Source organism: Amborella trichopoda, chromosome 1 (assembly GCF_054954075.1).
Source record: "Amborella trichopoda isolate Santa Cruz 75 chromosome 1, AtrichopodaSantaCruz75HAP2 v2.0, whole genome shotgun sequence".
NCBI lineage: Eukaryota > Viridiplantae > Streptophyta > Magnoliopsida > Amborellales > Amborellaceae > Amborella > Amborella trichopoda.
Window position 1 is genome coordinate 4,125,131 of NC_142336.1, and position 24,063 is coordinate 4,149,193.

General features: G+C 35.5%; 1 protein-coding gene across 1 annotated transcript; it reads left to right on the forward strand.

Moving 5' to 3' along the window:
* The first annotated feature begins 15,740 nt into the window (after positions 1-15,740).
* TUB6 (beta-6 tubulin) lies at positions 15,741-22,477 on the forward strand. Its single transcript, XM_088857884.1, has 4 exons — positions 15,741-16,271; positions 18,913-19,182; positions 20,074-20,599; positions 21,921-22,477. Exons 1-4 carry the CDS (start codon positions 15,878-15,880, stop codon positions 22,075-22,077), a joined length of 1,347 nt encoding a protein of 448 aa, XP_088714010.1. The 5' UTR covers positions 15,741-15,877; the 3' UTR covers positions 22,078-22,477.
* Positions 22,478-24,063: the final 1,586 nt, after the last annotated feature.

The following is a 24,063-nucleotide window of genomic DNA, read 5'->3' on the forward strand; positions in this document are numbered from 1 at the left end:
CCACCGATCTATTCGAGTAAAATATATATATTCTTCATATATTTTGGTCAAACAAAATATCCATTGAAGAGAACTTTTCTCTTTGAGCTCAAGACACAATCACTATAGTAAGTATTTTAGAAAAAATGACCAAAATTCATCTAACTATATTTTACGTTCTGTCGATTTGTTTATTTAATTTTAAAATCATGAGGTTTTAATAAGGGAAATAGTTTACATTAAGTTTATGCCCTAAACAATCAAACTCAGTTGCATCTCAAAACTTCACTAGAAGAAGTTGTTTTGAAGCTAGAAAACCTTCAAATCTGATCATCTCGGTCTTGAGATACATAAATGTTAAAAAGAAAACTCCAAGTCTTGGAAGTAGTGCATTTTTTAATGCATTCTAGACTGTCAATTTTCAAATGTTTGTGGATCTGTTTGATCTACATTACTTTTTAAGCTTTAAATATTATAATTAGAGATAAAAATAAATTTCAAGCCATTGTAGAAAGTTGTGATATTAAAACGACATATTTCAATTTTACTTGAGTGTTTAGGGCCTTAAGTCTTATGCACATCACATCCTTTATTTAAGACATCCTCGTCATACTATAGAAGTGAGACACACCTCTTAATTTCAAAACCTTATGGTGGCTTCAAAATATATTTTCATTGCTAGCTATGAAATTTAAAATCTAAAAATTAGTACAAATCGATCAGATCTATAAACATTTGAAAATCTTTAAAATAGACAGTCCATGTAACTTGTTATCAGATATATTTTTTTAGGACTCGTAATTAATTAAAAACTTTAATGATTAATGTGTTAAATTTTATATATATATATATAGTGGTATGTGTTGTGGCTGTACTGGCTTTTTAGGCCAAACTACTAAACATGCAAGATACATAGTGCACATGAGACTCCTCCTATCGATGTCTACAACATACTTGAGGATAATATTTTATCAGTGTTTCAAAAAATAAAAGCACATAAGTGGTTGCATGAGAAAGGGTGGATGAGATGTGGTATGAGATATGTGAAGAGTCTCAAGTTTCTCAGAAGAGACTCAATGTTCATTGATCATATGAATGTACAGACTTTTCTTTTATAGACAAATTACATATGAGAAAAAATAAAATCACATACCTAAATTATACCCAGACTTCTTATAAAATATGTAATATTGTACCCATAATTCTCATATCTACTCATTACAATATATGCCTTCTATATATCAGCCTAGTATACAATATACAGTTTCATTTCACACTCCCCTCCAAACTCAAGATGCTGTGAGAGAGAGCAGCTGAAGTTTGAACACCAAGTTGCGGAAACCAACTATTGAATCTTCAAGTGCATAGCGTGACTAATAGAAGCAGTTGTTGCCATGCTCAGATTGCTTGAACAACGAGCACAAAAAGCAATGGTAGATCAACAAGCCTCATAAACATACAGCCTCATGAACTAAGTGTCATATCAAAGTAGGCTCAATCAATCAGAAAAAAATTATAGACAAAGCAGTCGAGACAACTGAGAGAACAGAATGACACTTGCAAGAGCCCACAGAACTGGAGGGGATCCGAGACAGATTTTGTTGCTAGCATACCATTACAAACATGATTGAAAAACAATTGACTCGATCATAAATAAAAATTAAGAAAATTAAAAACAACAACAACAACAACAACACGAAGATGAACCAATAAAAGCTTATATTTTTTTCTTTTTATTTTTGGGGACAAATTTTTCAATGGATTTACTCTGACCGATCTGGTTGAGACTGGGCAAAAGGCTGATTTTTAAAGGCAAACAAATTGTTCACCAGAAGGGTAGAACATGATTTTATTTATTTTTATTGTTTTGCCGAAATGGGAAATAATGATAAACTAGATTCGAGATTTCAATGCAACAACGAACATGATTTCACTTCAAATTAAAAAAAGACTAAAGGGTTTAGTGGGAGATTTGTGGGAGACGATTAAATAAATTGAAAGAGAAGAAGAGACAGCAATAAGAATGAGTTTCCATTGTCCCAACGAAACTCAATTGTGCCCAAATTTTTGAAACAGATGCCAGCAAAGGAAGGAACTTGCATCCGGCTCAATGGGATTTGCAAAAAAAAATCCAGATACGAAAGATCTTTAGAGTGCTGCTCAGTAAACAATCTGGGACTCTTTCACCAAAGATGAAAAGGGGGTCTCGGGGGTTTTAGTGACAATATCAGGATCTCTCTCTAGTTTAATAATCAGAGCCAGGTAACTGTGTAGATTCTTCCCTGATTTGAAAAGCAACAAGGCAGATTGGGGAGATTTCGATTAAGGGATTCCAAGTTGCGCAATAGAATTAGAGGTCAAATCAGGATAGGATCGGGTAATAACATATTAATAAACTCAATCATACAATAATGGACATGGTGAAGATGAATCTGGCTCTGATACCATGTAAAGAGTCTTGGGTTTTTCAAACGAAACTTGGTGTCCATTAATCATATAAATGTATATACTTGTCTTTTATAGATAAATTACATATAAGAAAAAATAAAAATAAATTACAGACACGTAAATTATACCCAGATTCACTATAAAATATGGGATATTGTATCTATCATTCCTATACCTACTGATTATAATATATACCTTCTATATTAGCTTAGTATACAATATATAGTTTCCCTTCACAAGATGTACATAATTGCCAATGAATGCTTATAGCATGCTTTAGCATAAGCATATTACACCAAAAAAAAAAAAACATATTGCACATTGAATCCGTAAGGGAAATAGCTACTTAGGGAAAAAAAATTAGACACAAAATCTTTGTAATTTGAAGGGTTGGGAAGTTTAGATTATCCCATATATATATATATATATATATATATATATATAACCTATCTGATAAGGATCTTTCATCCTTAAATATGGGCTCCCGAGGCAATACTCGCCGGGGTAAACAACCCATGCATTCTTTAGTCCCATATGAAGGGAAACCTTCACCCCTTAATATTCGTTCACCATCTCAATCACCAGTTCATCAAATTACATACCCAGAAGCTCGAACTTCAATTCCTACATTTTCACCAGCCCAATCCAAATCCACTCTTCCTACCAATACTCCAAGATCCGAATACATTGAAAGAGCCTTTTAAATGGACATTACCATTGATGAACATCAGGTTCACATGGACCCAAGCAAGCTTGCACCATTATACCTATTGAATCATCTTAATTCTATCAATGGGGTTAAGACCAGAGAATATTATGAAGCCATTCTAATGGAAACAGGGTCCATCTCTGTTGTCCACTACTTTTAACAGAATACCCGAATCATAGCCTATTCAAAAGTACAGATAAAGAAATTGCTTTCTTATACTGAGTGGGGTTCTAATCCCGCACAGGGGAAAAAATTACAAAATCCTGAATTTTCTTATAAGTATTTCAAATATGCTGAGTACATAGAAGCTTGGCATAAATTTTTCTATTATCAAAACCCTAACAATACTCATAGCTGGTATTTACAATTCCGGCTACCAATTTTTGACAGGTTCCCCACTTGGTTTCAAAACTGGTATTTCGTGTGGGGATCAACTGCTATGATTTTACCTCCTGCTTTTAAGGAGTTGCAGGAGCAATTTATACAATACAATAATATCAATAATTCAGTTGACACTCACCTTTACTTTATGGCCTTATACCAAATCCCTTGGATTATGAAATGGGATTATACCATATCACCCAATACGTCCAATGATTATACATACATTCCACGTTTGGGAAAAACCATCTCTGTAAAATGGTGGGATATCTTTCAAATGGATCTCACCAAAGCCACTCCAAAACGAATACCACCCAAAGCACCTATATACCTGGAAAACCCAAATACTCCAAACACTTCTTTTGATTTTCCTACCTACCTACGAAATATTCTTCAAACCAACCCACATGCCTCCAAGGAAGAACTGGAAAAACAAATGAAAGAGATCTTTGCTGAAGCAGGAAGAAAACCCACATCTTCCGAAGAAACAGTTCAGTCATCTCCACTACACACCAATAGGTACCTCCAACTCAGTCAGAAGGATTCAGAAGAAACAGATCCAGACGAAACAGATCCGGAAGAGGATGATCCAAACGAATTCAGCCAGAGACCATGAATTGATCATCCATGACATCACCATCCAGAAGCAATAACGACAATAGCACGACAGCATATGGGACAAACAAGGGTCCCACCACAGACAGCAAACACTGTACTCAAATTGTAATAAGGCCAAAAGAGCCACTGTACATAGATGCTTTATTTTTTTATTTTTGTCCTTTTGTACAAAGAGCATCCCCCTATGCTCGTAAGTTTTGTCCACTAGCACTTCTCTCTCTCTTTTGTCGTATTCTACCGACACTCTCCTTGGACGCATCTGCCGACACCCTGGCCCCTCTCCTTTGTCAGGATGTGCCGACGCTCTCTCTTTTTTGTCCCCATCTGCCAACTAAGGCATCTCTTTCTTCTGTCCTCTTCTACTAATGCTTGCCAGCTGGCCCATATTAAGATTCCTTTCAAAGGCCTCAAACCTTATAAAAGGAAGGCTCCTCCCTCGTCTGAAGCAGGGCCTCACTCCTCTCCTCTCCTACTAGAGCCTAACTTCTCTCCTCTTCTCCGAAACCTCTGAGCTTTTCCCCTGAAACCTCTGAGTCTCTCCGAAGCCTCTGAAACCTCTGAGCTTTTTCCCCTGAAACCTCTGAGTCTCTTCGAAACCTCTAAAATCTCTAAGCCTTTCCCTTGAAACCTCTGAGTCTATCTAAAACCTCTGAGTTTTCCTAAAACCTTTATCTTCAAACCTCAGATCTCTGCAACTTACCTCAGTAAACCTCTGCAACTTATCTCTGAACCTTAGAAACCCTGTTACCTGAACCAAACAGACCTCTGCATATCAGAAACCTAGTTACAGAACTCTGAACCTTTCTCACAGCCGAACCTCTGCAACAGTTCATACAGTTCCTACCTGCAGCTATCATTGCCCTCATAGCTCAACCAGGTTCTCTCTTACCTCACTCTATACTTATGTGTGATTGTAATCTCACAGATTTGCCTTCATATTGCCCTCATCACTGGAAATTATTTTTCAGTTACTGTTTGTGTACTCAGTAAGTTCTTAATCTCCTTGATATCTCGCTGTTTAAATCTCTCTGTTTATCTCTCTAAAATTTCTGTTTTATTTCCTGTCTTCATGTAATATCTTTCTTTCTTTCTTTCCTTTGTAATATTTCCCTGTTTTCATTTTGTAAGCAGATGTGAATATTAATAAAGAATGCTAGTGTGATTTTCTATGACATATGCTTGCCTGTTATGCAATTTAAAATCTTATTTAATATTAAGATAGGTAACACTAGTTACGCCCAGTGGGTAGTACTAGATATCTCAATAGTTCCCCTCATAGGAATCATATTATTCTGTTTAAATTATTATCGAATTTTACAATCCTTAATAACTTACAACAGCTTGCTATTTACATACTTGTTATAATTTCTTTCAAAACCGCTTCCAAATAACCTTGAAAACTTGGCGCTAAAAAACCAATAAATACAAATGACAGTACTGTAGATCATGGCGCAAAGTGGTATCAGAGCCATACAGTGATACACTGTCAACACAAATTACAACAGTAGAACTATATATATATATATATATATATATATATATATAACCCAAAGACCTTAGACTTTACTATTGAAAAATTAGATGCCTTTGTTTAATCTTAGAACATTATCTTATTTTTTTATGGGCATAAAAGGAGTTATTTTGAATTTTTCTTTACGGGTGCGGTTTGCATGAAATGCCCATCATATACTATATAAGCAAGGTATAACTCTAAATTTGCTAGAATATGTTGTTCTACAGTAAAAAACCTCACAATGACTTGAAAATCCATATTCAACCATCTTATGAAATTTAAGATTATAAAAATGGTGTAGGTTGGACAAATCTATAACACTTAAAACTTGAAATAGACATTCTAGATAGTTTGTTACAAGGCATTATTTTTAGGACTTGAAATAATTATATATTTTAATATCCATATATCTAGAGGTTGAAATGATTAATTGGAAGGTTTTCCAACTTCAAACACTAGTTCCTACTAGATTGTTTAGGTGCATTTTTACTGCAGTATAAGGCTGCAATCTTATATAAACTTTTTCTTTACTCATGACACCAAAAGATATACATGTATTTGTAAATAAATAAATAAAGCTCCAATGTGAGTATTTCATAGACTCTCTCTCTCTCCATGAAACTTAATTTTAATTTCCGATGTTTTCATTTTCAGAGAACTCCTTAAAATGGCGACGAACCTCATAAAAATAAAAAAAGGAAAAAGTTAATATATCGTTGCAACTTTATACTATAAGTTATTACTACAAAGATGTGTGTAAGGAGAAATCGACAGAGGCAGACACACGTGCTAGTAAGGAAAATGTTTTTATTTTTCTTTTTAGTAGTTCAACCATATGAACTTTTTTTTTGTTTCGTATGCGGTTAGCATGCGTCCAGCCTGCATAATGTAGAAATGAGAGCTTGGTAATAAACTGATGTTTTAAAATATAATTTGATCTTAATTTTTAGAGAATATATAATCTTTAACATGGAGATCATAAAATATAAAAAAAAAAATTTGAGAACTAAAAATTATAATTACATCAAAAAAACATTTGGACCCTTAGTTGTAAATATTTTCACCTATTTGCATTCATCTTTATACCTCTAGACTGCATATTACAAAAAAACAAAACAAAAAAAAAATTCGTTCCAACCCGCAAAAAACAATTGTTCTTTTGTTTCTTTTAGGAGTTCAATTGTATGGATGTAGTGTTCCAGTAGTGAACAAGCAATCGCCAGAGTCCTAACAAAAAAAGCCAGGAGGTAGAATACACACAAACAGAGCTTAGGCTTGCATTGGAAGCAAAAGATATAGGGATTACTAGATAGAGAGAGGAAAAAGAGTACATGGGTATTAGAGAGAGTGAAGAAAAAATAAAAGGGTTAAGAGTGAGAAAAAATCGTTCAGTACTTAGACTATAGCGTAAATTAACTTTTTTAGAAAAAAAAATAAAAAATTTGCCCCTAAGTATGAGGATGGGACTGTTTTTTCTTTTTAATTTTTTCATTAATTGGGTAGCACCCTAAGCTTTAGAGGCAGTGCCCAAGCGGTCTAAGGTTAGAATCCTCGAACCGACCTCTGGACTGAGCAGGCCTCAGTTCTTGGGTGGTCCGAGGTCTTCTTCCTCGGACTACACTTTTTTTCTTATTTTTTGAGAAAAACAGCGGTTTGAGGTCCCCATCCTCGAGCCTCGCTTTATTTCTTATTTTTTGAAAAAAGCAACAACCTATGGATGGGGACTTCGGATTGCTCTCTTGACTAAACAAAATTAAGTTCCAAGGTGATCCGAGCTTCCCATCCTTTGACCGTGCTTTTATTTCTTGTTTTTTGAGAAAATCAGTGGTCCGATGATGGGACCTCGGACCGCTCTACTGGGTTTTGCTATGTGGGTAGGGCGGTCTGAGGATTCTAACTTTGGAACTGCCCTTAAAGCTTTGGGCATTGCCCTATTGATGAAAAAACTAAAAAATAAACTTTTAAAAAAATAATCAGATCGTAAGGGTAATTTTAATAAAATAATTGCTCAGTACTCAAACAAAAAATAATAAAGTGTGGTCCAAGGATCCATCCTCGGAACTAAGGGCAATTTTAAAATAAATAAAAAATACAGGTTGGCTGACATTTTTTTGTAGTTTCCACCAATAATCAGATCCTTTTGTAATTATTTCATATCTATATGCAATTTACTAAAAAAAAATAAAAAATAAAAGAGAGATAAAATTGCTCAATACTCCAAGAAGGATGCATATGCCTTAAACAAATATTTTAGCACCACTAGCTATCATTACAGATATTGACCACCGCCTACCACATAACACAGATTGATGCACCTTAGAGAGACCTGCAAGTGTTCACGACACTCCATAGGAGAAAGAAAGTAGAGGTGTGTCCCATTATCTCATGGTCCTAATAAATAAATAAGCAAAGGATTTTGTGCTCTCACCTGATTTTACACTTATGCAAAACCCCACATTGCTAGGATTTTTAAATTTTTAGTGATGTAGCCTCTTGAACTACCAATCTCAAATAAATAAAATAAATAAATAAATAAATTTAGGAGATGGACGGTTTATAACATTATATATGTTTTTATTTTAATTCGTAAGGGATTTTATACAATGAGATCATTTACCTTTGATACATGGTGGTCACACTTCTTTACAACCATTTGATGTGAAATTTGATAGTTTGGATGTGTCATAAAATTAAAAAAAAATTATTTTGAAATTTGATGTACAATTCGAAAAAATTTCTTTTGAAGTTTAAGTTTGGTCAAATAGCCACCCAGTTTCACATCCAATGGTCAAGATTGACGTGATCACGTTGTATCAAGGATAAATGGTATCATTTTATACTTTCCCAATTCATTAAGACCCATGAAAAGAAGATCGTGAGTTTGAGTTTTTTTTTGTGAATCAGTGGGGAGAGGGTCCCTTCCTTTAGTAAGAATTGAGCCTAGGATGTAACTATCAAGTTCTAGCCAATTAAGCTCACGCTCTTTTCCTATGAGTTTGAATAATTGGAAATAGTAAAAATGATAAATTGAGTGTTTTTTGATAAATTTTCCAATAAACAAATTGAAGCACAACCAATATTGCCCAAAAAACATGCCGTAAAATTGAATAGAATCTATCCAATTTCTAATGGTCAAGTGTAAACTTTAAAAATTCTAAATCTTTTTTGTAATAAAAAAATACACTCCCTCAGGCAAGACTCATGATGATAAGAGCAAGGACCTCAACTTTTTGGGATGTAACTCTTCAACCAAGCCTCCAACCTCAATAGAGAAAAAAAAGAAATTATAACAAAATACATTAAAGAGATTAATTAATTGGCATAGTAGAAAATGGGTAACATAGTTAATTATTACGTCCATTTTGATAAATTTCCGTAGAATAAAATTGGTACATTCACTATTCGCCAAAAAAAATATGCCTGAAATTGAATAGTCTCCATCGATTTTATAAATAGTTAAAATTTAACTATTAAAACTTCAAATTCCACGGTTTCTATAATGCTGCAACCTTATTTGTAGAATTTGCTTTGCCTACAACATCCATTTTAATTTAGGAAAAAGTTCATATAAGGTTGCAACCTTATACTGTTGAAGTAAGGTGAACCTCAAAAATCCTACAGTGGAGATTGTTCCGGCATAAGAGAACCCTCCAACTGATCATCTTGACCTTGAGATAAATTGATATGAAGAAAAAAAGTAATTCCAAGTCCAAAAAATAGTGCGCCATGTAACAAGTTATCTGGACCGTCTATTTTCAAGATTTTCAATTGTTTATTGATGTACTTGGTGTGCACCGTTTTAAAATTTTAAATTATATAATTGAGGATAAAAGCAGGGGTTTTGAAGCCATCATAAAAGTTTTGACGCCAAAACAACATCTCTAAATAAATTTTATAAGTGAACCTTACTTGTACTGGCAATAAGACAACCTTATACAAACCTCACCCTTTAATTTAATGTTGTAAATTCAACACATCTGTTAATAATCGTCTAATAGTTATTTGATAGACTCCATAATTTAAAATCGGATAAATTCCTGAGCAGATATTTCACCCAAAGGATCATCCAATACATGCATACACATGCACCCAATAAATAAAGATAGGTGGAAATGGACAAAGATACACATGTTAGTAGGGGTATAAATAGGTCAGGTTGGGATCAACCAGACCCTAGTAGGACTTGGGACCTACATTTGGTCCAAGTCATTGACCCCATACTTGACCCACCAGGTTGAGTCGAGTCCAGTGGATCTAAATAATAAATGTATAAAATCTTTATATTATATATAACATTATTGATGATATGTGGATTATATACGTAAATACCGGGCCAGATCAACCTTGACACAAACCCCACCATACCTAATAAGTTTCTGAATGGATCCAAACCCGACCCGACCCAAGCTAGATTCATATGGAATGCCCCAAGACCTACCTTTTAGGAAATGATAGGAGAGAGAGATGCTCAACCTAGAGGTGTGCACCTAGGAGGCACATGTTAGGAGATAGAAAATTAAAGAGAGGTGAAAATAGAGAAAGATGCACATGTGAGGAGAGAGAGATGCTTAACCTCTAACCCACTCAAAGAGCCAAAGACCCCACCCCAATGCTGATCAATGACATTTCACTAGAAAGTGGTTTTTTTAAGAAGTGAGTACACTATGCTTCTGCAGGAGCATAATGCACGTCTACTTCCTCAGTTTTAAGACCTACTTAAGCAAAATTTTCAACATGTAATTTTGGAAACTAGCCAATAATTACAAGATGATTATTTGAAAAACAAAAGAAGAATTAAAATTTGAGTTTAGAGATTAGACGGTCTCTATTCAATCTTGATACATTATTATTTTGAAGCATATAGAGCATGCAATTTAGAAACGATGTCCACTTAGGTTAATAATAGGTTGAAGAGGTAATATATTCAAAATTTAGAGTCCTGGAATTAATCCGAGATGGTGTTTTATCTGAAAGAGTAAATAGATAGTATACTACCACAAGAGTATAGTATCTTTTGGCTTTTTTGCATTTCATTTTCAAAGAAGACCTTTGGGCTTGGAAGGGGGCAGCTCACATGGGTCCTCAAATTTGCCTCACGTGACTCTGCCGCTAAAACCCACTGGACCAAGCCATAAGGAACAGTGGGCCCCACTCTCTTATTGTCTCCTTCAAACCACGCCAATTCATTTCCCCATCTAACCTACCGTTACAATTTCAACAAAAAATAACTCTTAACTTTTTTTTTTTTTTTTAAGTAAACGGTAATATTATTGAGAAAATGAAACAAAAATTAACTATATTTCTTTTGAAATGTATAAAACAATATTATATATGTAAAATTGGATAGTTGGGCACAAAGTCTAAAATAAAACTCATCAAAACTATGTGAATTTTTTTCGAATTGATTGCTCAAAATGAATGTGGCCTCCTTGTACTAAAAGTCAATGGTCTTATAGTATATAATCTTCAGTTTTTTGGCTGAACAAAAGTTAGTAACAGATATTTTTTGTCAATTTTTGGAAAATTTTGTTGTACCACAAAGATGGGTGGTTGATTCGAGAATGCCATTTTAAGATGGGAATTTTGGTAAAACAGTGTTTGAAAATGAGGACCCAAGATTGGACTTGCTAGGGTCCCAAGCACGCGTTGGTCAAAGTATCGGTAGAGTTAAAGGCTAAGTCTAAGGTCTGATTTGGCTTAATTTCCTAAAGATCTAATAATAGAACTCATCGAGTTTTTGGGCTATAACTATAATTGCTAGGGCTCCAAATCCAATCTAGCTTTGATAGTCCGATCGAAGGACTATAAAAAAAGTTAATATTTAGGTTAAGCTCAACAGGATATGTTTGGAAGTACGATAAAAGATATAGGAGACTTATGATTTCATTTAATGTGTGACTCTTGATAAAACATAATGCCATATTAAGATTCATGTAGCCGACCTTAATTTGTTTGAAAAAAGACACTGATGATGCTGATTTAGAGTTAGTGTTTTAAGAAAGTTTTTAAAATTTTACTATAATTATTCGCCAATTATAAGATCTCTGCCATTTTTTGAGCTGCAAAATGATGCACTCATAGGTCATCAATGTTTCCACAGCCAGACCATGAAAAACCTAGTTGGACCCACCAAAATTTATTTAATCTTAAAATGGATAATCACCTTGCTTCAACTTGAGGGCAAGGTCCACATGGTCCCTTTTGTTGGTGACCAAACTACCCCATTTATATCTGAGTGCCCAAGAGAGTTGTTATAGAATTCACTTATTCAGCATTTAGCGCAAGCAACCAATACACCTATGGTGGATGGTAATGTGGCATTTCTTGAGATGGGTGCATATTAATTAGGTGAAGGTTAGAGTGTCATGTTGGAAATCAAGAGGAATCTCCACCGTTGTCATTGGAAAAGGATGGTGGATGTACACCCCAAAGATTAACACACGCCATTCATGTTATACGGCAAGGATACAATGAAATGGATAACCTCTATCTAGGAGTATTTGTAACACACCAAATTGGGTTTGTAATTTCAACAAATGATGAACAGTCTCAAAAAAAAATAAAAAAATAAAAGTAAAATAAAATAAACGAAATAAAATAAAATAAAAGAAAAAAGAGAGGTTATAAGCACTCTCTCAAAGAAAAACTAGTATTTTGGATCATGAGATTTATGCCATTTTAGAAACTCAAAACTCAGCATTTCCTTTTTAGTATAATTACGAGGGGAACTCAAATGCACATCAAGATGATCTTCCAGGCTCTTTCAAGTGAGGAAGTAGGAATATATTGTGCTCTCGTAATATTTAATTGTGATATTCTAAACTTTACGACCCTTCAAAGTACAAAGGTTCAAGATAGAAAGAGTTGTGAATGGTGGATTTATTTTTTTATATTTTTTGTTTATTATTGAAAAAAGTTTTTTTTATGGGGTAAATTTGTAAACATTACTAAAAGATAAAATGTATTTTTATCATCTCCATAAGGGGTAAAATTGAAATTTTAACTAAAAGACAAGGGCACTCTACAAATAAAGTTTCAAGACACTAACTTTCAAAATGTCATTATAATTTTGTGAAAATTTGAAATTTACATTTCTTTAATGGTAAAGTTACATATTTAAATAGTTTTTTAATTAAAAAATAATGATTGTTTTGATAAATACACCCATTACAACCCCTTATAACTTGAATTTTTGTATTTTGAGAGGTTGTTAACTCTAGACAAACCTTATTAAATTATATGCCATCACTAAAAATATCATATTGATCTATAAGATTGTTTATCTCCGTACACTTAGATCACAATCACTCACTCATATATAAAATTGAAAGGCGTTCAGTGCCAAAGATAGACAACCTCAATTTATAAACTTTTCCTTAGGCTGCTTTGGTTGTCACTTGACACTTCACATGAAATGTTAAAATGTAAATTTATCAAAATGCATTTAAGAAGTTATCTATACCGACATGTTTCGATTTAATTTTAGAGTACGAAATGTTTTAAAACCCATATTTGTGGGGCAAATTGTTCACCCACAAAACGATGTCGGTTTGTTGGAACAATGATCTGGATCGTGCTTGATTGGGTGTAAACCGATGATCTAAAATCTATTAAAAATAAATAAAATCAAAATAATAAAATAAGGGGTTATAGGGTGCGATTTACAAAGGATTTTAAAAAATATTAGATAAACTTTTATTAAAAAAAAAAAGTAAAAAATATATACAATAATAGGTTTTCGGGGTTAATTGAGCGGAGACCCATATCAACCCAAAACCAGCTTGGTCTAGACTGATTCCCATCCATATTGGTAATCTAGATAAAAAATCACCGGATTGTAAAAATACATTAGCATGTAGTGAGAGTACCCATCAAAATATACATGATCATGTAGTTGAAAATTAGGTTTGGCAATGGCTAGGGTGACCGGCCTGACCCGGTTGGCCTGACCCTAAAAAGATAGGGCTTGTGCCTCAAACTGTTGCCCAAGGGCCGGGCTAGGGCCAGTGCCAGCTCAGCCCAGTCCGACCATCTTTTTCTTCTTGTTTTTTCTTCATTTGTTTTTAGCCTGGCCCCTACAGGTCCTGGCCCTGCCCTATACGGAGAAGGGTCAGGGCCAAGGGTGGACCAACCTAGGCCCCGCCCATTGCCACCCTTAAAAATAGATAAAAATGCTAAATAGTTCATAAATTGAGTATATTTTAATTAATTTCCCATGTTCAAATTATATATATTATAGTACTTAAGAGCATCCTAAACATATCTTATAGTAGTATTACACGCAAAGTAACAAAGTAAGCATTTGTGGGTCGTCCTACCCATGTTTGCTTATGTGCGGAGTCGGTAATTTCAAGGGAGCATGTTGGATACCATGACCTAAATGGGCCTCATGGCTTTTGAGCATTTATGCCCACCAAAACCTAAATAAATATTTCATTTCCTAGACAACCCATATATTTAATTGAAGTTCATGGGGTCAAGTGACAACAAAGATGACAATAGTAGCAATTTAGCATCAATGACCACATTCAACGAAAACAATATTGTAGGTGATTTGGAGATCAAAATAATATGGAAAAAAATTATATAAGAGTGAGGCCCTAAACAATCATATTAAGAGGTACATAAAAAATTCACTAGAAGAGGTCGTTTCGATATCCAAAAATCCTCAAATCGCTAATCTCGATGTCAAGATGCATGGATACGAGAGAAAATGAATTTCAAGTCTTAGAAATAATGCATCTTGTAATGCATTTTTTGGATCCTCGATTTTCAAGATTTTCAAGTATTCATACATCTACTCGATCTACACTATTTGTTAAGCTTTAAATTTTATAATTAGCAGTAGAAATAAATTTTCAGGCCATTATAAATATTTTTAGTACTAAAACAATACCTTTCAATACTATTTGAATGTGTGCCTTACTTTAATTGTTTAAGGCCATAACCTTATACAAACCACACCTGAATAATATATGCAATGGACTTTTTTTGGCTTATGTGCGTGAAGCATTGATGATAGAATACACTAAGATAACTAGAAATTAGAAAAAATATATGCAAATGAGATTTTTTTTTTTTTGGATTTCCTTGATTTCATGACCTTAGTTTAAAAACTACAGGGAAAATAATACTTGAATTTTTACTAAAATTATAAACATAATAATATTTTGAACCAAATTCCAAGCTTGTTATGTTGCCATCTATCAATGTTATCAAGACATGACCAGATTGCTTGTACAAACGACTGAACAATTGGCTCATGCCTAGCTACACTGGTCTAAAGTAAAGTTGGATTGACCCACTAGTCTCGATAAATAATGGTGATCAATTTGTTTTTATAATATATTTTATATTTTTAAATTCAATAATTATACTTTTTATCCTTAAAAATCTTATCCTACTGGGTAGATCAATAACCTTTAACTAGACAAGACTATCATTAGCGCAGGACGATTGTTTTTACTTTAATTTTACTATCTCAAAGTTCCTTATCAACCTATTGCAAAGGAAAAAAGAATTCGCAATAATTACAAATTCGTTAACTTCCCTTGTACAAAAACCATTAAATAATTATTACATTGAACAACCAAATATTAAATTTCAATATTCAATTTAAGAAGATACCAAGATATTGATATTGTGTACCAAACAAATATTTGATTCATGATAGAGAATCTGAGGGCACTAGTGACATTTTTGAGATAATTAGGGTTTTTTTGTGTGTGCTTTGACACTGTAGGGCTCGTGTTGCCCTTTAGGGATCTCGTGTCGGATTTGAATCTCAAAAAGAAAAGCCGAAAATGACCAATCCGTCATAATCACTAGAAGTTAGGGGTAATTCGAGTAATAAAAAAAATGAAGATATTCTCGATATTTTCGAATAATTCCAACAACATTTCCGTCACCCCTTAATAAAATCCACTTACCACCATCCGGAACACGGCACAGGAACCGTCCGATTGTTTAGAAACTGATGATCCAGATTGTCCTAAAACAAAAGCACAAGAGAGGGAAAGAATCTCGACCGTCCGAAACCTTGAGATTCGGCCTCACACCCCTATATAATCCAATCAAACCTCACTTCACCACACTGCCTTTTTGTTCCGCGCCGGAAAACCTTTTTCCGGCGTATTTGCTCTTTTCACGCTCGCTGGACTGGTTTTCCCGGCCTCATTTCCGGCCAGCGTCACTCTCTCTCTGTCACTCCGTTAACCTGAAACTTGAAAATGAGGGAGATTTTGCACGTCCAAGGTGGGCAATGCGGGAACCAGATCGGATCAAAGTTCTGGGAAGTTGTTTGCGATGAGCATGGCATCGACCCCACTGGTCGATACATTGGAACCTTGGACCTTCAACTTGAACGAGTTAATGTCTATTACAATGAGGCCAGTTGTGGAAGGTTTGTTCCCAGAGCCGTTCTAATGGATCTCGAGCCGGGAACCATGGATAGTGTGCGCACTGGTCCTTACGGCCAGATTTTCAGGCCTGATAACTTCGTGTTTGGTCAATCTGGAGCTGGAAACAACTGGGCCAAAGGTCACTACACGGAGGGGGCAGAGCTCATTGATTCAGTGCTCGATGTGGTGAGGAAAGAGGCAGAAAACTGCGATTGCCTTCAAGGTTTGTTTTCTGATCATTTTACCATAATTTATAGTGATTTCTAGCAGAATATTGTGACTGCTTCCGATGCTGGTTTTCTAACCTTTTCTTATTCTTTTTCTAATGAGTTTTTAGCAATGTAGTTAGGGTTCTATTTTATGTTCATTTTGTGATGAATTTTCCTGTGAGTTTTGGAAGTGGAGACTGAGATCTGATATTTTAATCGAGATAGTTTTGTAACCATTTTGATTTTTTTTCTCATGGCGTATGATTCGTGGATCTGTCGTAAATTTCGGGCTGAAATTTTGTGGGGTGTCAGCTCATTAGAGGCGAGATTTTTCAAAATTTAAAGTCGTTTTTTTTTTTCTAAAAATGGAAATTTGCGTTGTATTTGTTAGTAACTTTTTATTACTTCAGTTTTTGGTCAGAAAAACTGTTTATGTATTTTATTTTTAGTTAGAAAAAGTTGTCAGTGAATATTAAATATCGGGTCAAAATGTCGGTAAATTCGTCTTTCCATGGCGCGATCTTCATAATTCAAACTCGAAGTTTGTTTGAAATTTGATCCGGTAATTATTGGCCGGCATTGGGAACTCGTAAAAGTCCCATGTCTAATATTCTCACTGATGAAGTGCTTTTTCAGTCGAACTGACAAAATTAGCCCAATCATTTGCGCCAATGACGACGGGGTCCTGGCCTCTTTGAAATTTGCAGGTTTACGATCTTTGGGTTAATGTACGGGTAAAAAATTACCAAAAGGTCGCATCATTTGTCGTAAATCGTAATACTCTTCGTTTAGTGTGATCGGTTGGTCCGACTGCTTGAATTTCTGGACGGTGTAATAGGCAACTAGTCCAAGATAAACATCGGGTTGATTGAAAACTATTTTAAAACGCAGTCCGGTCAGAGGAGCTGGTTTGGCCCATTCTATCAGCTAAATAAAATTGAGCAAATTTTTAAATATATTTTATTTTTGAAAACTGCTATATCTATCCCCTCCCCCCTCTTTTTTATTTCTCTCTAAAATCCCGTACAACCTGTTCGTTATTGTGCTAGATTATTGAACTGAATAAGAAGGATGCAAATGTTTCATTGTCATATTCAAGGAAGGTCATTCTGGAAATTAACAAGCTACAAATTTAACAATTGTGGGCTTTACTTAATCAGTAACATTTAAAATACTTTGGAAATCTAATTCCCATTAAAAATTTTATCTGCTGCATAATTAGTGCAGATATGGTGGTTATTGGCAATTTCCTCTACTCTCATTTGATATGTGGAGTATACATTTGAAGGTCAAAGTTTAAGCTTCATTTTTTGCACTGATTTCTTATTGTTGTTCCATTTAGTCGACTTTTTGATTTTTTGGCTATCTATACCTCAAAATGCAAGCTTCATATTGCAAATTTATTTGTTATGGGAGAATTAGGTGGCTTTCCTGCCTGTAAATTTGACCAGTTTGATGGGTTTCTGAAGAAATTTATTGAATTTGTAGGTCATTTTGTCTTGGCTGTAAATAAATATGGTGGTTTAACTATAAAACCTTGAGATGCATGTAATGTATGTTACTCGAATTAGATTTACTTCAGAAAATTTTATTGGAACTAGGTGTTCTGAATTCCTCATCCTTAAAAAAAGTGGTATGATCATTTTGGAAAACTCCCCATATTTTTAGTATGTAAGGGTTCAGATCCATTGGATCCTAATCCAATTTAAAGGTTTGATAGTAATTTGCGTCTCATGGCTTAGGTAAATGCTGTTTTAGCCCTTATTCACATCTCAAGGTTTAACTGAATTTCAAAGATTATTGGCCGCCTCAAACTTGAATTTATTACTCAGTTTTATTACTGGTATGTCTACCTTAAAAATAATCTGTTTCTGAAAACGACCTTACTTCAATAGGATCTGTTCTATGCCGTTCTACATTTTCTGTAATATGTTTGTGGGTTCTTTTCAATTTTTTTCTTCTTTTTGGTTTGCCGTAGTCCTTATTATTCTTTTCTTGGCGCTTTTAAGAATTTATGGATGTTTCTGTTTCACTGAGTTTGTATTTAATTCAATATAAATCTGTTTTCATATTCGTACTTACATCATGAAAGTGTTGAACCTTTTCATGCTTCTATCTTAAACTTCAGTTCAAATGTTTTGGGGATTGGTGGTTGCCTTTTCATATTATATCACGTGCTCTTGGTTTCAGGGGCTTTGAAGTGGAATATATCCACGGAACTGTAGTTCTGGTCCATCTATACCTTAAAGTACCGCAAAGTTTTTAACTTCATCCTGAATGCATGCATTGTTAGACTTCAAGATCTGTTTTGAGCAACACTTCCTTTGGTCTCTGGTAATCTAAAGTTCCATTCAAGCTTTATCTGATTGTGTTTATCATGAGGTCTTAGTCCTTGGAAAGTTATTGCTCTGTGTCTAACATTTGACCAATTACACCTTTCTTCTCCCGTGTCATTTGGACGCGCATTCATTACATCCGTTTTTTTTATGATTCTTTTCATTTTGGTTAAGGTTGTCATGTTACTTGCGATAAGCTATCTTAATTTTGCATCATTGTCTGCATTTTTGAATCTCATACTATGCCTAAGAGACTCCTGTCTTGCAAATTTGGTTTGAAGATACTTATTTTTGAGGCTGTTACTCCATTAAAATATAGGATTTCAAGTATGCCATTCTCTTGGAGGAGGGACTGGATCTGGAATGGGCACGCTATTAATCTCGAAGATCAGGGAGGAGTATCCAGATCGAATGTTGCTCACTTTCTCTGTGTTCCCATCCCCAAAGGTCTCAGACACTGTGGTTGAGCCATACAATGCCACTCTCTCTGTTCATCAGCTGGTGGAGAATGCAGATGAGTGTATGGTGCTTGACAATGAGGCCCTTTACGATATCTGTTTCAGGACCTTGAAACTCACCACCCCAAGTTGTAAGTTATTACTTCGCTTATTGCTCACAATTTGCCCTTGGCGTCTGATTCTTTTCAGATTCTATTTGTGCTGTTGTCCTTCTGATTATTAATTTTAGTGGAAGTATGTCCCACATGTCTTGTTTATGCTATGTGATACACAACACAGTCATCCACTGTCATCTAACAATGATTGATAGGGGGGATTAACCGTAGTTCGTAGTAGCAGTACATTCATCTGGATGTTTTTAATCTCCACTGCCTCGTAAACAGGAACTCATGGTGAATCACTTAATGTGTAATAATGTAACTTATGTATGCTGTTTATGTTATACTTTTGCTTTTATTAATGCCCACTATAGGCACTGCAGGCAGTGTATTTATGTGTAATGATGAAGTATATATTTGTAATGATAAGATGGTATGATTGTACACTTTATTGCTATTGAAAGTTGTTTTCGATAGTGTTGCGAGATTTTATTCCCTGAATTCTTTATGTTTTGTAAGCAGAAAAGAAAAAGAAGTGAATTTAAGCTTAAATATTAATACACAGGACTCGTCTAAACATTCAATGGAGCTTAAATTTATATCAACTTTTCAGATTATTGGCTGTGTTTTTTTACTTCTTTCATGAAGATTTTCAGTTTTTCATATTTCCTCTGTTTTTCATTCCTTTATTTTAATGCCAAAAGCTGAATCGTAACTTTTTGAGAACCCAAATCACTCATGACATGACCTCCCCAAAAATTCTGAAGAATGAGCTTTATTACTATGACATGTACATTATTTCTAATGTTCATGGGTATTTTTTTGGTGTCATTCATATGCGTCTCTTATGTTCTTGTATGATTCCCATCTTCTCTTAGTTTTTGTTACTAAGTCAAACTCACCCACTCCCTTCTCTGTCTCCAGTTGGTGATCTGAACCACCTCATCTCGGCCACCATGTCGGGTGTGACCTGCTGCCTCCGCTTCCCTGGCCAGCTCAACTCCGACCTCCGAAAGCTCGCCGTAAACCTCATCCCCTTCCCCCGCCTCCACTTCTTCATGGTCGGTTTTGCCCCTCTGACCTCTCGTGGCTCCCAACAATACCGTGCCCTAACTGTCCCTGAACTCACCCAACAAATGTGGGATTCCAAAAACATGATGTGTGCTGCGGACCCAAGGCATGGCCGATATCTCACTGCCTCTGCCATGTTTAGAGGGAAAATGTCGACTAAAGAAGTTGATGAGCAAATGATAAATGTGCAAAATAAGAACTCCTCTTACTTTGTGGAGTGGATCCCCAATAATGTGAAGTCGAGTGTGTGCGATATCCCTCCTAGGGGCCTTTCTATGGCTTCGACCTTTATTGGGAATTCGACCTCTATTCAGGAGATGTTTAGGAGGGTGAGTGAGCAGTTCACTGCCATGTTCAGGAGGAAGGCTTTCTTGCACTGGTATGTCCTATCTTTTATCACCCATATTCCTTGTTGTCTGTTTATAATGCGCCTTTTGAAGCATATATTGTTACCTGTATCATGCACCTTTTTAATCTTTCTTCTTTATATAAGAGGTCTAGTTCCTTTGTTCCTGTACTTTTTTTTTCTAATGGAAGTTCCTTTGTCCCTGTGCTATATTTTTTTTTAGGTCTTAGTACACTATAATCTATCGAACTACAGGAGTCCAGGGTCCATCGGGTCATCCTTGTTGGATGACATGATGCATAGTGATGAATAGACTGGGATCAGTCCTTGGGGTGTGCTCACTTATGGCTGGTTCCCCTCATCTCTATCACCATTTCATCAACAGGTTATGCTGTTTTATAGTTCATTGGTTTTGTAACTTGCTTTGTTTGTCCATTGTTTCATTGGCTTCGCCATGTCTTTGAGGAAGGCTGCTTTCTCCTATTATTGAAAGGATTAGCACAATCCATGTCTATATTCTTATTAGCAGTACCTTAAATATGAAAATTTTGTAAGCCCTGTGTTGCTAACTGACATATGAAACCCATAAGGAACAATTACGTATGTTACATATTTGGTCCTCTATGTTACAAGATGCTCCACATTTTGTTGAAAATTATGTGGAGACGCCCTCTACCTTGCCACCCAACCTGTCTGACATTTCCAATACTGAAGAGGAGGGAAATTTTCCAATTTTTTTAATTTTTTGTTTATATGGGTAATGTCCAATATTCAAAACACTGAACAACACTATCTGTTGGCTGTTCAGTGTTGGTAATGTTGGACAGTGTAGGTTTCCTAGGATGTCTGATATTAGCAATATTGCACAATAGAAATTGTGGCTTTCTTTTAGGTTTCAAGCTGTCCGGTATAAAAAATACTAGATAGCTGAAAATTAAGAAAAAACCGCAGAAATTGCTGTTCGATATTGGTAAATTGGACACACTAGGAACTTGGACTTTTGAGCTGTTCGACATTTCAAACACTGAACAACTCAACAAATAAGGCTGTGTGGTGTTTCTGATATCGAACTGAACTTGAATAAAAGAAAAATAAAAAACTTGTGGAATTTCCCACTTGTCCAGTGTTGGAAATTCTAGATAAAAAGGCCGGCGGGTGGGCCTGCAGGTAAATTTTTCGACCCGTAAAGTAATCCGGTGTGAAAGTCACGAGTCCTGAAAAATGTGTCTTGGAGTTCTTAATACTTCTCTCTCTCTCTCTCTCTCTCTCTCTCTCTCTCTCTCTCTCTCTCTCTCTCTCTCCATTCATCGATCAACTGAAGTGATGATGTTGAGTGTTTGCTTTGATGAATTAGGTATACTGGGGAGGGCATGGACGAGATGGAGTTCACAGAGGCGGAAAGCAACATGAATGATTTGGTCTCAGAGTACCAACAATATCAGGATGCCACTGCCGATGAGGAGGGTGATTATGAAGACGAGGAGGAGGAGGAGGAGGTTCAGGAGATGTGATCATTTTGAGGAGGTGCAAGAGATGTGATCAGTTGCTCTCTCTCTCTCTCTCCTTTGAGGCCTTTGTGATATCTAGATCTTTAGATCTTTCGACTAGACTCTGGCTCTCTCTCTCTCTCTCTCTCTCTCTCTCTCTCTCCTTTGAGGCCTGTGTGATATCTAGATCTTTAGACTAGACTCTGTTTAGCTGTTGAGTACATTTGTGAGATAGTGGTCCTTGGTTTAGCTGTTGAGTACATTTGTGAGATAGGGGTACTTGGTTTAGCTGTCAAGTCATTTGTGAGATAGTAGTGGTACTTGTTGCAGAAGTAGTAAGGTGTATTTCTTATGTGGAATTGCATTTACCTTTTGATAATATGGTAACTATGATATTATGAAGTAATGGATGGTAATCAATCAATGGTTGTGTTTTAATTTGATGTTTTGACTATGTAAGGGCACTGAACTGTATTTCGAGATTCATTCCGACTATTAGAGCAAAATTGGAGAAAAAGTTGGTGGTGATTAAATTCTAGTGGAATTAGGAGGTAAGTTAGGTGATTTTTTGGCTAAATTTTGGTGTATATTTTTATTTTTATTTTAAAACTATTTATTGCCATGTTTTAGCCAAATTATGGGGTCATCATTGAGCCATTTCAGCAGGAAACTTTATCCCTTCTTTTAGGTTGAATTCAGTTGAAGTTTGAAGTCAATTTTTTTAAGCTGAATTTGTGGCAGTTCTATAGCCATTTGAACTCCCTTGAGCAATTGTTGGGTTGAATTTAGTTAAAACTCTCACACCAATTTCTTAGCTGTGTCGAATTTCTTTTAGTCATTTTGAGGCAATTTCAGAGTAAGAACTTTTGATATTTCTTTATCTGCCTTTGAGAAACATTGTTAGGTCATTCTAGTGTCCAAATTGGGAAATTATTCTTTTGCTATTTGGAAACCAAATTTGGAGAAAAGGTCTTTTATTTTCTAACCTGAATTTGTGATTTACTTTTGGCTTTTTTCTAGAACCAAAATTGGAGACATCTTATGGGATAGCAATTCGTTCGCCACATTTGTGGGAATTTTGAAGCAGTTCAAGTGCTAATCTCGGAGGGAGCTTGCGATCTTCTCTCATCAGGCTTAAAATCATATTAAGGTTATTTCTATGGGTCGCAATGGATCTGACCAGACCCGTGACCAAAACCGGGTTCTGATGGGTAGACCCGACCTCGGGTTCGGGTTCAAAACCTGGGCCCGAATACTATTTGGGTTTGGGGCCAGGTCAAGACCCTTTGCCCTCCCTAGTTATTTCTTGAAATGTACTTTCTGATCTGTATGATCTTAGAAGTACTGGTTGGTAATAACAGTAGTGGACAGTGGGAACCCCAACCTTGTAACATGTCGCTAAGCTTGATGGCATGGTGACACCAATTAGTACCTCTCCGGCAGATAAGGTCTGACATAGCAGAAGCTGGGGTCTGACAGGCCCGCATATTGGCTTTGTGCTAATGACCTTAGAGCTACTGTCAAAGTTGAGCTTTAGAGTGCTTGCCTTCCCTTTGGGGAGATTCCTTTAGAGTGGGGCGCAAAGTCTAGGAATGAGCACTCACTGAAGTCTATTCTTCGATTTAGCCGTAGATATAATTATTACTTTGAGCTCACCTCTCATCAGATAGGAGTTTGAAGGCAAATCCCATGCGCCTTATTTTTTTTCTGTAGTGTGAGGTTATTGATGGTGGCTGGTTTTGTAATTTACCTTTTTCAGTAGCAGGGTTGACATTCACTGGATGAGAAGAGAACTGAAAGTGGTGGACACTACCCACTGTGAATCAGGTATGCTCAATGCCTGACAGAAAATCTGTAGCTAATGACAGTGAATAAACAAATGGCTTACGGAAATCTCACCTTTCTTGCATAAGCTGCAGATTTTCGGAGAAGGTGGTCCTCGGTGTTTGACACAACACATGATGAGTGCCTTGTCTAAGATTGCGAGTGAGGAGTTTTATGTGGTTCTGG

Bases quoted from the DNA above. Each gene is read 5' to 3' on its own strand.
- TUB6 (XM_088857884.1), top strand. From the start codon at position 15,878: ATGAGGGAGATTTTGCACGTCCAAGGTGGGCAATGCGGGAACCAGATC. The intron at 16,272-18,912 runs GTTTGTTTTCTG...ATTAAAATATAG, and splicing joins AAACTGCGATTGCCTTCAAG to GATTTCAAGTATGCCATTCT. The intron at 20,600-21,920 runs GTATGTCCTATC...TTGATGAATTAG, and splicing joins AGGAAGGCTTTCTTGCACTG to GTATACTGGGGAGGGCATGG.